This window comes from Typopeltis vanoorti, chromosome 4, assembly GCF_054136105.1.
Source record: "Typopeltis vanoorti isolate ZY-2024b chromosome 4, IOZ_Tvanoo_1.0, whole genome shotgun sequence".
Classification (NCBI taxonomy): Eukaryota; Metazoa; Arthropoda; class Arachnida; order Uropygi; family Thelyphonidae; genus Typopeltis; species Typopeltis vanoorti.
In genome coordinates this window covers 91624955-91639459 of record NC_143552.1, presented here as the reverse complement: position 1 = coordinate 91639459, position 14505 = coordinate 91624955, and the positions used below count along the sequence as shown (strand labels likewise).

The following is a 14505-nucleotide window of genomic DNA, read 5'->3' as shown; positions in this document are numbered from 1 at the left end:
CCATTCACTGTTTAACTTTAGATAGACTGCAGTAGACACAACCTCCTGCAGGCAAGCATTTAGCTTGCTCTTGCTGCAAAATTGTAAACAGCCGGCTGATCAAAGAGGCGGTAATATACAATTTTTTTAAATTTTTATTCGGTGTATCCAGCCTTATTTATTTTAATATTGATCATTCTAAGAATTTTTTGTTTTTATGATAAAAATTTTGTTTCTCAAAAATGAATCTATGAACCTTGCCCCAGCAGCGGTGCCCCCCTTCCTAGTGGCACCCGCATGCACCTCATGCCCACTTTCGCAGGCCCTGTATACAAGGGTTGTTCGATAGGTCCATGCAAAAATGAAGAAAACACAATTTTTTTGGGACAAACATTTTTTATTTTCAACATAGTCTCTTTTGAGGTCTATACACTTAGTCCAACAATGCTAGAGTTTTTTGATCCCATCCATATAGTATGATTTGTCCAACTCTTCAAAATAGGCAGTTGTTTTGGCAATCACCTCATCGTTTGATGAAAATCTCTTTCCTACCAGCCATTTTTTCATGTTTGGAAACAGATAGCAGAAATCAAACAATTTTGCACAGTTCACACGTTGACGCTTTTGATCCAGTGTGAGCAAATGCAGCACCCATCTTGTGGATAGTTTCCTGATATGTAAATGTTCATGTAAAATATTATGTATGCAGTCATTTGAGATGCCCACAGCCTTAGCAATTTCAGCACCTTCACTCTTCTATCATCCATCACCATATCATGGATTTCTTCAATAATTTCTGGAGTAGTGACCTCAACAGGGAGTCCAGAACTTTCAATGGCACTTGTGCTCATATGGCCACTTCGAAAGTTACTAAACCACTTATAAACCATTCTATTCAAAGGTGCAGACTCACCATAATGTTTATCAATTTTAGCTTTGGTTTCCTGAGCCATTTTGTCTTTCAAAAAGTAATGTTTAATCACTACAGGAAATTCTTTCTCATCTATTTTTCACAAATCATGGTACTTGATCGATTCAAATGAATGCCAAACACAGAGTAATAGATCTATATGACTGAAACTTCGTGTGTGATCCTCCAACAGTTGCCAGCAACTAAAAATAGCCTTGATATGTACTGGTGGCACCATCTCTTAGACTTTGCATGGACTTTTCGAACAGCCCTTGTATATACATGCTAAATAAAAACACTAATTAATTGATTATTTTGCATTGGTAAATTTCTCATTTTATACTCTTATTCTAATGAAAATTTGAGTCCTCTCTAATCAGCTTTCTGTATGTGCTGGCCTCATTTCATATTAAGAGAGGTAAACCATTAAAGATTTTTGAAGTCACACATATGTAGTTGTTGTGTACTATTTCTTTTTGTGCTTTTGGAATTAAATATTTTAAGCCTGGTTAAATAAGTATCATTTCTAATGCTTATTTACTGATTATTAGACTTTAGGAAGAGTAGTAGCCTGTAAATATATAATTGTCTAAGTGGTAAGATATTTCATAGGGTATATTTGGCATTCTCTGTAATGTGGCTATATTCACTGCTGGTTAAAATGCATATTAATTTATTTTGTAAAGAGATTAGTGGTGTGGGTGTGATCTGTTCCTCGCCAGTTTAGTATACCATACTATATAACAGTCTGTATCCAGGTGAAATATAATATTCTTAACAATGTCAAATTTAAGAATCATTTTAAAAAAGACAGCACTAGATAGCATAAATCTTACTCTTTTGCATACTTCTGTAATATGTGGTTTCCAGCTTAAGTTGCTGTCAATTTTTAATCCGAAATAGGTTATGGTATTCGCGTTTTCTATCTCCATGAAATTACAATTTATATTACAGATATCCCTTGCTTAACGCAGTTTTGCTTAATGAGGGATTTGATTAATGCCGTGAAATTAATTGTGCCAAACCCTTTATATAAGCAGCAAGAGTTTTAATTAATGTGCTTTTACTAACTAATGTGCTTTTTTTTCTCTCAGCCAGTGTTTCCTGACTGAGAGAAAGAAAGTGAGCATGATGACGTCATTCTCCCATTAAACATTAAGAGTGGATGTATTACAAACTCCAATTGTTAAATCCCTTGCTTAACGTGGGATTTGATTAACACAGCGAAATTAATTGTGATAATCCCTGTATATATGCAGTAAGAATTTTAATTAACGTGCCTTTAAATTTACCACGCAAAAACATGCAATATCTCGAAAAGTGTTTGTTTCCTGGCTGAGAGAAAAAAAGTGATTAGCATGATGACATCATTCCTCCCATTAAGCATTAAGGATGGGTGTATTACAAGCTCCAATGTTCTGCTGTATTTACAAATTATGTTCTTAGTAAATTTTACAGCCCATTAATCATGTCGAAGAATAAAAGCAATCCCACAATTGGGTCATTAAGTGAAAAAAAGTGGAGGAAAGTAATTACTTTAGATACAAAACTTGATATAATTAAAAGATTTAAACGTGGTGAAAGTAAAAGTAAGATTGGAAGCAAATTTGGTTTAAAGGAGTCTACAATATGGACTATTTTATCCAAGGCTGATGAGTATTGCGAGCAACGTAAAGTTGCATCTACATCTGTGAGTATGCAATGCACACATAATCAAAGTGTTATAATAGTTGAAATAGAAGATCTGTTGATTATTTGGATGGAAGACTGCAATCAAAAGAGAATTCCAATTAGTGCCTATAATATCACAGCCAAAGCCCTAAGCATCTTTTCAAGACAAAAGATGTCTTGAAAAGATGTTTTCAAGACATCTTGAAATGTCTTGAAATTTCAAAATTTCAACCTAGATTTAAAATTTTCCAGAGGCTGGCTTGAAAATTTTAAATCTAGGGCTGGACTAAATAAAGAATGTGAAAATAACAGGTGAAGTGTTGCAAGTGCCAATGAAGATGCTGCATCTACATTTCCTGCTGAGCTGCAGTAAATTATCAAAGAAAATTATTACCATTACTGCCAATTTTTCAATGTAGATGAAACTGGCCTCTATTGGAAAAAAAATGCCATCTAGAACTTTTATATATAAAAAAAAAAAACAGTGCAGCCTGGCTATAAAGTGTCAAAAGATCGCTTAACTGTTATTCTTGGAGGGAATGCTAATGGAGATTTTAAATTGAAGCCACTGCTTGTCTATCAAATTTAGAACCAAAGGGCTTTAAAATAATGTAACAAAAACTCTTTACCTGTAATTTGGTGTGCGAATCAGAAGCCTTGAGTTACCCAAAGCCTATTCAAAGATTGGTTTAAGTCTTATTTTTGTCTGGCAGTTGAAGCTTATTGCAAGAGAAATAACTTAGCTTTCAAAGCTCTTTTGCTTTTAGATAATGTACCTGGTCATCCAAATTCTCTTAATAATCTGTGTGAGAATGTGAAAGTTTTATTTTTTCCACCAAATATGACATCATTTTATTCATTTTTATGGACTGGCTGAGGTAGATGTATTTTTCAACTTTTTTGATGATGTGAGATTCTAGAGTGATTGTATGATCTTTACAGTATTTGTTTTTCATCCATCTTGTTTCGTCAGGGTGTATTTCCAATCCAATTTTTTGGCAGTTTTGGCTTATGTTATTCAGCACTGATTCTAAGAGTTTGGGTGAGTGAGATATTAATATCACATCATCGGCGAATAATAGGATATTTAATATTTCACCATCAATGTTTATTCCATCTTTCATGTCAATTTTTCATATGATGCTGTCCAGAGTAGATGTGAAGAGATTAGGTGATAATGCATCACCCTGACGTACTCCTCTACTTAAGTTAATTTTAATCAGGTGATTGAAAAGGGTGAGTGATATTTGTTGTGCTTTCTTTGTAGATATCTTTTATGAGTTGGATGTATGCTTTTTCTACACCTTGTTCTATTAAAGCTTGGAATACTGCGTTATGCTCAACACTGTCAAATGCCTTTTTAAAATCTATAAAAAGAAGACAAAGTGGGATCTGGTATTCTCTGCATCTTTCTGTTAGCTGAGTAATAGTTTGAATGTGATCTATTGTTGAAAAGCCTTTTTTGAAACCAGCCTGTTCTTTGCAGCTATTTTCATTGATGGAGGTTTGTATTCGGTTTAGGATGATTCTGGCGAATATTTTATGTGTGTGCTAATAGACAGATAGGTCTGTAGTTACTGACATCTTCTTTATCACCTTTTTTATGCAGAATTATGGTCTTTGATGTTTTCCATTCAGTAGGTACTTTCCTTAACACGTTCATTGCCAATCACGCGATGCGAGTTCTCACCAAACGGCCGATCACGTGTTATCGCGTGGAGGTCGCTAACTAAATAAAAATATAAAAAAAATTTGGCCACCACACGAAATTCCAATTTTCAGCTTGGCAATGAAAGTGTTAATTGTATATATCGGATAAACCTTTCTGCTAGAGCTTTAAAGAGTATTTGTCCACCCATTTTTAATTCATCAGATTTTATACTGTCAATTCCTGGTTATTGGTCATTTTTATTTCTTCAGGTAGGACAGATGGTATTTCCAGATTTTCCAAATTTTCGTCTGGTACTGGAGCTGTGATTACTTGTTTAGATGAGTAAAGGTTCTCATAAAACGATTTTACTATTTTTTCCATTTCACCTCTGTTTGTGTGTCTGTTTCCTTGATTGTCTATGAAGGCTGACGGTAGTGGTTGCTTTAGATTTATTTCTCTTTCTACTTTTTTTAGGCTGCTGTGGAGCCTAGCTGCTTCTGCCAATTTTGTTGTTCTAAATATGTTATAGTCGTCTTTGATATTCTGCCCAGTTGTTTACAAATAATTTTATATTCTAGACGATCTTTTCCTGTATCTTTCAGTATTCTTCTTTTCTTCAATAGTTCTACTGTTCTTGCTGATAGGCGTTCCCTAATACCATTTATTATATTTGATTAGTGCAATTTTGATATGAGGTAACATAAAGGGATTAATTAATCACATTAATCAAGGGATACCTGTACTTTTACAATTCCAGTTATGTAGACATACACAGATGAAAAATTTGATTTTGCTAAAAGATGTATTTCTGAGTTTAAAAATTATAAATTTTGTTTTCAGCAGTGAGAGTGAATTTATTCACATGAAACCAGTTTATCACTGTTTTCAGATCAGTCTTGACCATGTTTTGCATTTCACTTACAGAATCAGTAGTGAATATCAATGAGGTGTCATCTGCAAAAGTGTTTACCTTATTCAATATACTGTAGGTGACAGAAGTCAATGTAAATTATAAATAACACTTATCCAAGCACAGAACCTTGGGGAAGACTGTAATTTAGCTGTATGAAATTGCTATTGCTTTTGTTAATTTTCACTGCTTGTGATCTAGACACAGGGCTGGCCATCTCGGGGGTGCAGTGGGTGCAATGCATCCGGGCCCCACAATCGAATGAGCACAGTTGGTACACATTTGCTGAAACGTATTTTTTATTTTTTCTTCTTGTAATTTTGCTTATAACTAAAGGGATTTCATCGACAGGATTTTAGGGCCCCTGGTAATAATAATATCTCTGTGTTTCTCTATTATATTAGTGTTTTGTGTTCAGTAAACGTTACGTTAACCTGTTATATTTCGAATGTGTTTTTTTTTTTTTCCTGTGCCAAAATCATTTGCAAGTAAGAGGTTTTACAATAGGTTTATTTCGAATCCTTTAATTTTTACCTTTGAAAAATATTTTAGGGCCCCAAAAGGTTTCTTGCACCCATGCCACTTTATAGAGAAGGCTGGTCCTGTCTAGACATTAAATAACTTTTAAACTAGGCATGAGCACAACCTCTAATTTCCATAATATATTCAGTTTTTTAAATAAAATATCATGGAATACTGTGTCAAAAGCTTTCTGAAGGTCTAGAAAAACTGCTAAAGTTAGTTTGTGTTGGTCTTATGATGAGTAAATCAATTTTGTGAAGTTCAGCAGTGCATGCTCAGTACTTAATTTCTGTCTAAATCCATACCAGTTCTTAGAGAAGTAATTTTTTTTCTAAAACATTTACTGATTTTATTTTTTGTTAATTTTTGTAATATTTTGGAGAAAAATGGAAGTAGAGAGAAAAATATTAGTCTATAATTCTTAAGATAATTTCTGCATCCTTTTTTATAAATTGGTATTAGCTTTCTTAAATTCTGTTGGAAATATGCCAGTTATCAATGATAAATTGAAGATAGTCACACATTTTGGAAACCTTAAAAGAAAAGAAAAGATAGTCACCAAAGGACTATCAAATATTTCTGGCACGCCTGCACAATGCTGACATTAAAATACCATCTTGCCAGGAGCAGAAAAAGGTTTTAAATCTCATTATAATATTTTTGATTTCATTCTCACAAGTGGCAAAAAGGTACATTGAGCCTCTCATTTCTTTGAACAGTGCAATTTACTGATGGAGTATTAGGTATATTTACAAGTTTTTCATTGCAGTTATGAAATAATTATTAAAAATTTCTGCTAAAGTTCTTTCACTGTTTAAATCTATATGATTGCTCTTATCATTACTAAGTCTTGGAAGTGTTGATTCTCGTATATTTTTGCCAAGTTTATTATTTACGAATTTCCATTGTTTTTTTTTTTTTTTTTTTTTATACTACCTTCACATCTTAAAAATTTATTATGGTAATACTCATTTTTACCTTTTTTTCAATTTATTGCTTACCTGGTTCCTACAGTGCTTGAAGCTATGCTCATAGTATTCATTGTAAAAACAAGCAGGAAGTGTTACAAAAGAAGTTGTGAGGGAGGGAGTATAAGTCAGATTGCAGTGAACAGATGCATGAAGAATATATAAAGTGCAGGCCAGAAAAGTGATAAGCATGGTTAAAAAAGAAAAAGTAGGAGAATGACCAGTCAGGTCAAAGCTAATTCAATGAGGTTTTTCTGCTATTTGACAAACAAGAAGAAAAATAATTATGGCAGGTTGATGCTGGCGTATAGTTATGATAGCAGAGTAACCATAGCAAATGATATAGTGGAATAATTTAACGAAAAAAAAAAAGTATATCACAGTGGTGTGAATGATGCTGTGCAACATGTAGAAGGGAGGTAAGAATTAGAAGAATTAAAGGTGAAAGAATCAGAGGTGTATCAAGTGTTGCTTGGGAATGGATGGCATATCTATTTTTAAAGAAAGTATAAAAGAGTTAGCCATGACCTCGTCCTGGTTATTTAATGAAAGTCTTACAGTGGAGAAGAAGGTTCCCAAGGAATGGTAAGATGACAAAATAGTACCACTCCACAGGCATGGTTCTAGGACAGAAATTTCCAATTATAGACCAGTCTGTATATCTGCAGTTGTGATGAAAAGTGTTGGAAAAATTGGTTAGAATAGAATACAGGATTGTGCTGATGAACATTAGATTCTATAAGATTCTCTATGATGTCAGCATGGGTTTAAGAAGGGCAGGTCTTGTTTTAGCAATCCGTTTATGTTTTATGATAAGGTGATGAATGTGTTGGATAAGGGAGAATCACATACAGTGATATTCTTGGACTTTGCAAAAGCATTTGATAGATTACTACATGATAAGTTGGTGTATAAGCTGCAGAGGATAGGAATAGATAGTATATTGGTTAGAGGGATCGGAGACTGGCTCTCTGAACGATACCAGCAAGTTGTGTATAATAGAGCCATGTATCAGAAAAGGAAGGTGACCAGTAGCATGCCTCAAATTCTGTTCTTAGACCCCTACTGTTTAACTTATTTGTTAATGATATTTCATTTGAATTGACTGGGGATCTACAAATGTTTGCTAATAATGCAAAGTTAGGTAGAATTATCAGGAGTAGTGCTAATGTTAATTCTCTATGAGATTTGAATAGACTTTTAGCTTTGACAAATGAGTCAAAGTGAGTAGTAGGATTGCAGTTTTAATGTTAATAAATGCAAGGTGTTACACTATGGGAAACAGAGATATACGTCTACATACCATATTGGTGGAGCTGTACTTCAGGAAGTGGAAGAGATTCGGGGATCTTGGAGTGATGGTGGGCAGTGGACTGAAGTTCCGAGGGCATATTGCATGTGTTGCAAAGACTGCCCATCATATTGCTACTATGATAAAAAGTACACTGACTCATAGGGATAAGGAGGTGGTGGTGGTGGTGGTGCATCTATATAAGGCATTGGTCAGACCACATATAGAATATTGTGTTCAGATTTGGTCACTTAGTTTTCATTGTGATGTGGAAACATTAGAATGGGTCCAAAGATGAATGACCAAAGTGATATTAGGACTTTGGCATGTTGATCATGAAGAGCATTTGAGGGAATATGGATTACAGAAATTGGTGGATAGAAGGAAAAGAGGAGATATGTTAGAGGCCTTCAAGCTAGTTAAGGAATTCTATCAGATTAATACAGAAGAAATTATAAAAAGTGTGAATGTTAAGATGGGAAGAACGAGAGGAAGTTGTATAAAGATGTGGTGAAGAAGGGTGTGAGGAGATTTTTAAGTGAAGAGTTGTTAGCGAGTGGAATGCATTGCCTGGAAATGCATTCCACTACATTGCCTAGAAATGCATTGCAGGTAGTGGAAATAATTTCCAAGCTCATTATAATACTACTAATACTACTAATAATACTACCAAATAATACTACTAATAATAATTTGTAATTCTTTTTGGATTTGTAATCATTGGACAGGAAGATTTGGCAAATAAAGGCAAGTTCTGCTGTAAGGGAAGCTCGGAGGAGGCTCTGTTTAGAAGGTTTTCAGGGCAGCATATTGTTGAGAAGGGAGGATGGTGAGAAAGTTTATGTATGTATCTACCTGTGTGGGTGGGTTTTCTGTAAACTGAGAAAGAAATGGTCCCATTGGGCAGGCAGGTGGTTAGAGTATCTAAAAAAGGCAAGATCTTGTTATTATTTTATTTTTCAATAGTGAACTGGATTCTGAGGTGCTAACTGTTGAGGTAGAGGAAGAAAGAGTTTAATTTGTCTGAGTGATGCTGACAAATAGAGAACACATCATCAATATATCTTAACCAAACAGGGGGTTTGAGACTGGCGGTATCAAGGTTATGTTTTTCAAAATGCTCCACATAGAAATTGCTAGGACAAGGAAGCCCATGGAAGTACCTTCTATCTATAAGGTGCCTTTCAAAGACAAGTAACCAGTATGGATAGCAAAAATTAAAGAGAGATCAATAACATCAGGGAGGTAAAGCAGTTTTTGGTAAATTTAGTGTTAGAAAGGGGAATATTTGCAAATAAGGATGTGATATCAAAGCTCACCATGATATCATTATTGTTTAAAACTAAATTTTGGATTAAGGAATTGAAATGTGTGGAATTCTTTATATAAGAAGTGTGGTCAGTAAGTGAAATTAAAGAATTTGTTAACTGGTTGGCTAATTTAAAGTAGGGAAATCAGTAGCATCTACTATAAGATAGAGAGGTAAATAGGTTTATGAATTTTTGGCAAATCCATATATCCAGGGCAGGGGGGGGGGGAATAAAAAGTTTGAATTTTTTAACAACTTCAAGAGGCCAAGGTGTGACATTTTTTAGAAGCCTTTAACACGTTCAATGCCAAGCTGAAAATTGGAATTCCATATGGTGGCCAATTTTTTTTTACTTGATAGCGACGTCCACGCGATAACGCGTAATCGGCCGAACGGCGAGAGCTCGCATCACGCGATATCGCGTGATCGGCAATGAGCGCGTTTGCGTTTGATGTGACTTATAAAGCTTTAGTGAGGAACTCAATCAATCCAAAGATGAATGAAAAGAAAATGAGATAAATATGTAATATCATTATTACATTACCTTGTGTTGAATAACAAGTGATTCAAGCATATCCAAGTCGTGAGGCAAAGAAGCTTGTATTCTCGTTTTCAGCATTTTTTCTTTTTCATTTAAAGAATTATGTAGCGAACCCACTAGATCTGTGAATTTGCGGCCAGGACTTTTGGGAGCCTTATCACCTAAATGCAAGAAATATTCTTAAAATATGTAAATGCAAACAACAAATCAAAGTTGATCATATATATACACACACCTATTCTAGCCATAAATACTTACAAATTGAACAACGTATAAACCTTTAATCTATCAGTAAATCATTTACAGCTTTCAGCACATACAAACCACATGTATAACAAAGTGTCGTGGGAGAAGAAGTGGAGTGTAAAGAGGGCTCCCATTTCAGATAAGTTTTCAGATAAGGCACTAATAATTAATAGTATATATAAGTCTGTGTTCATGAATAAGAATTGCTGTGAAGGTTGTGCACTTGCAGTTATTAGGGTGTGAGATTTTTTGCTTAAGTTTATTTATTGTTGAAATTAGAGCTTAGTACAGTAACCATTGAAGGAAAGATGGCAGCAACTTTGTCCATGCAGGAATTCAACTCTGATTTCAGTCATTTCATGAAATGTGAGGTGTATTATGTATTATGATTATATAGATAAATTGTGGATATTTAAGGTGTATAGAAAGAGGGTGTGTGCAAAGTGTGAACTGAATGAGGACTTGATGAGTGCTAATATATTGATAACTGAAAGTGTTAGTAGTGAGAATGCCACAAGGATGATGAGTGCTTGTCTGATAGAAAAGGATGATGTAAAAGAGCAGGAAAAAATGTTAAAGAAGCTTTGAAAAAGAAATCGAGTGATCTGTGAATCTTAACAATCGGTGGTAAGAAAGACGAAAGTGATGTGAATGTAGTGGAAGTTAAAACAAAGTGCAGTTAAAGATAAGGTGGCGAGCAGCATTAACAGCAACCAAGCATGTATGGCTGGCAACACAACTGAGAGAATGAATGAGAGCAAAAGGGTGATGCAAGGTTCGAAAGTTCAAATAATGAATGAATGACAGTGAAAATGTGATGCAAGATTCGAAAGTTGAGTTGGTCAAGATGAGGTAAGAGATGAAATGGATGTGGAATGAAGTTAAGAGAATTTGAGATATGTATGGAAGAGTGAAAATCATGAAAACAAATAATGTTGGTACAAAAGAAGTAAAAAAAAGACCCATGAGTGACATTGTATGTTGATACAATTATTAAACGTGTGCTGGACGAGAGAATATACAAAGTATGTTTTACTGGAGGTAGAATGAGAATAGTGATTGAGGTATTAGATATGAGAAGTAAACGAGCGAAAGAGTTGGTAGTTGTAATAAATAAATAAATTCCATGTGATGATACAGTGTTCTTCCTTTTTACGGGAGTTCACGGTGCCATCTAGTCCCCCCAAATTTTATCCGGGCTCCAGAATCGGCATAGGCTGACAAATCAGACCTATGGCTGGGTCAGTTTTCCTGACTGTAATCCGTGTGTATCCTCGGACTGGTTTGTCTGCTTGTGGGATGAAAAACACCAGATAAACTGGCAGAAAAAATCCTGCTGTCCATGCCCAAGACCGGCTAACTTGGCTATGGCTGATGAAGCCCTTTGAGTTCCTCACGTTGTTGATGGGAATCAAACCTAGGACACTCCTTCCCCAGGCATATGGTTGCGAAGTGCAAAGCCACTAGGCTAACCACGCAGACATCAGTAGTTGTAATAGGTACAAATAACTTGACTACGAACAAAGGACAAGTCAGATTGGATATCAGGAGATTGCTTAGATGGATAAAAGAGAACAGTGTGATAGGAAAGGTAGTACACATGTTGTTAGGTATGACAGAGGTGAGATGAGGCAGAGAGCAAGGATTATGAATGATATGTTAGTGGAAATGTGTGAGAAGAAAGGAGTGCAGTTTGTCGATGTGTGGAATGAGTTTGAAGGATGAAGTGAACTGTATAAGAACGAAGGACTGAATGAGTGGTTTTAGTGTGAGTCACTTGAGGAGACTGCTGCTGGAAGGTAGAGAAGTGGATGCAGAGAATGAATCTGATCAAGCAGGAAGCGATGTGGAAGAGCGGGAGAGTAAAACAGGAGAGATTGAAGAGGTGGTTATGAATGAAGAAGTGAGCAGCATGAGTATGAGAATGAGTGTGCAAGACAGATAGAGAAACCAGGGAGGCTCAGGGTGTACAGGGGAACACAGCATGAGAAAGGTTGGTGCTCCAAGAGGATGTGAATGCATGTGTAGACAGGAAGGGAAGGGGATGACCTGGGATAAAGAGAAAACAGTTGGATTTGAAGAGGGTTCTAAGATGAATAAGGAGAAAGGGAAATGGCTTGAGCCGAGCATGCAGAAATCACACCGAATGGGTGGTATCAGTGGAATTAACTATAGATCCAGGAATGAACTGCTGCATTTGTCTACAAATGCTAAAAGTGTAAGAAACAAGGAAAAGGAAATGGTTGAATTAATTGAGTCTGTTCACAGAAAATTGTTGAAATAAGTGAGACATGGGTGGATGAAGACAACATCCTGACAGGAATAGAGATGGAAGTGTAGATGTGTTTTGTGAGGATAGAAAGGGTAAAAAAAAAAAAAAAGGGGAGGAACCTATTGATGAAAGAGAAAGAGTTATGTCCATACAAAGTAGAGTTGCAAGAGGGAAATAGTACCAGCTGTTTTGAGGCAGTGTGGTGAATAGAAGTGAGATAGAGGTGAATAGAATGAAATACTTGGTTGGATGATGTTGTAGAAATGGTAATGTGGATGGAATGTATAATCAGTGACTATGAAACGTATAATCAAATTAGAAAACAAATAAGAAAAGGAGGTGATCATTATGAGCAATTTTAATTATGCCAATAGTAAAGTAAATAAGGTTCTTGATTTTTAAGACAACTATCCCAAACAGTATGTAACAGAGGCCACACAAGGACTGAGGGTCTTGAATTTGATCATCTCATCAGAGGACGCAATTATAAATGAGGTGTCAAATCACCTTCCAGTTGGTGAGAGTGGCCATGAAGTGATTAGCTGGGTGGTTGCCATCAGTGTGAAGACCTCTGTGAGAAAAGGGTATATGTAGAAATACAAGGCTGGTGATTATGAGGATCTCAGAAGACAGCTTGCAGGTGCAGTATGGAATGAGGAGTTAGCTGGAAAAGAGATCAATGCAGCTTGGTGGAATAATCAAGAACTATCTAGTAGAAACAATCTCTAAATGTATTCCAAGGGGTAGAAGGTTAAACAAGGTGGGTATGAAATGGATGAATGAAGAGATTAAGCATGCGATACAGAGGAAAAAAAGGCATTAGAGGCAACATAAGAGGTGGTAATAACCAATTCCATGAGGATTACATAGACTAGGCAAGAAGGGTGACTTGGTTGGTAAGGGTAGTAAAGTAGAAGCATGAGCAGCAGTTAGCTAATGAAGCCAAAAAGGAGTTCCTCGATATGTAGCCAGCAAAAATTTTTTGCTGGCTACATATCAAGGATGACATTGACTGGAGAAAATAATAATATAAGGACAACTGCTGCAGATGATATAGTGGAAATAATGAGTCCCATTCATTAAGAATGAATGGGACTTCATGGTGAGATTGAGAGCAGCTGATAATGAGGAGAAGAGACTGGCTATAAGTGAACAAGAGGTGTATGGGGAATTGAGCAAACATGATGTTAATAACTGTGGGACTTGATAATATATCACCATGTATTCTGAAAGAATGTGCCAGAGAGTTGACATCTCCTTGACATATTTTTTTAATATAAGTCTTGCAATGCTTCGAGTTCCCAAGGAGTGGACGGAGGACAAGATTGTGCTGCTTCATAAGGGAGGTGATAGAACTCAAGCATCAAACTATAGGCCTATCTGTGTGTCAGGTGTTGTGGTTAAGTTGTTGGAGAAGCTGGAGAGAACTAGGATCCAGAATTGGTTGAAAACAATGGTATTATCTTTAATGGACAGCATGGATTTGATAAAGGGAGGTCATGTTTTAGTAATCTACTTATAATAAGGTGACGACTTCTATGGACAGAGGAGAGGAATACACAGTAGTATACTTAGATTTTGCAAAGTTTTTGATAGATTACCACATGATAAGTTGATAGTCAAATTATAGTAGATGGGGTTGGATATTAGATTAGTGCATTGGACTGGAGACTAGCTGTCTGATATGTATCAGCAACCTGTGTATAGGAGAGAAATATCCCAGAAGAGGAAAGTAACTAGTGTTGAGCCTCGAGGGACTGTTTTAGGGCCATTGTTGTTTAACCTGTATGTTAATGATATTTGCAAAGATTTGGCTGGGGATATTCAGTTGTTTGCAGATGATGCAAAGTTGGGATGAACTATTAAAATCAGAGAAGATGCTATGGCCTTACACGAAGACTTGAATAAATTGAGTCAGTGTGCACGGAAATGAGGATGCAAGTTCAATGTTGCAAAATGTGAGGTTTTACAATTTGGGAAACAAAGATGGGATGTAGAATTTATGCTTGGTGGGGGATATATTGTTGGAAGTGAAGGAAATAAGAGATCTTGGGATGATAGTGGATAAGGATCTGAAATTTAAGGGGATACATTGCTAAAATTGTGAGGACAACACAAGAATTCTATGAATGATGTGGAGGACGCTGACTTGTAGAAGTAAGGAGATATTCGAATGTATAAGGCTTTGATTAGGCCACACATGCACTACTATGCATGTGTGGCCTGTCACCTGGT

At 35.8% G+C, this 14505-nt stretch overlaps 1 protein-coding gene across 1 annotated transcript in view; it reads right to left on the bottom strand.

Annotated features, from left to right (window-relative positions):
- Positions 1-14505, bottom strand: part of LOC150107495 (uncharacterized) — a 1121546-nt gene that overhangs the window by 839300 nt on the left and 267741 nt on the right. The window contains exon 21 of the mRNA XM_090392112.1: positions 9756-9913. Within this exon, the coding sequence (XP_090248238.1) occupies positions 9756-9913 (158 nt within the window). The remainder of the gene's footprint in view (positions 1-9755; positions 9914-14505) is intronic.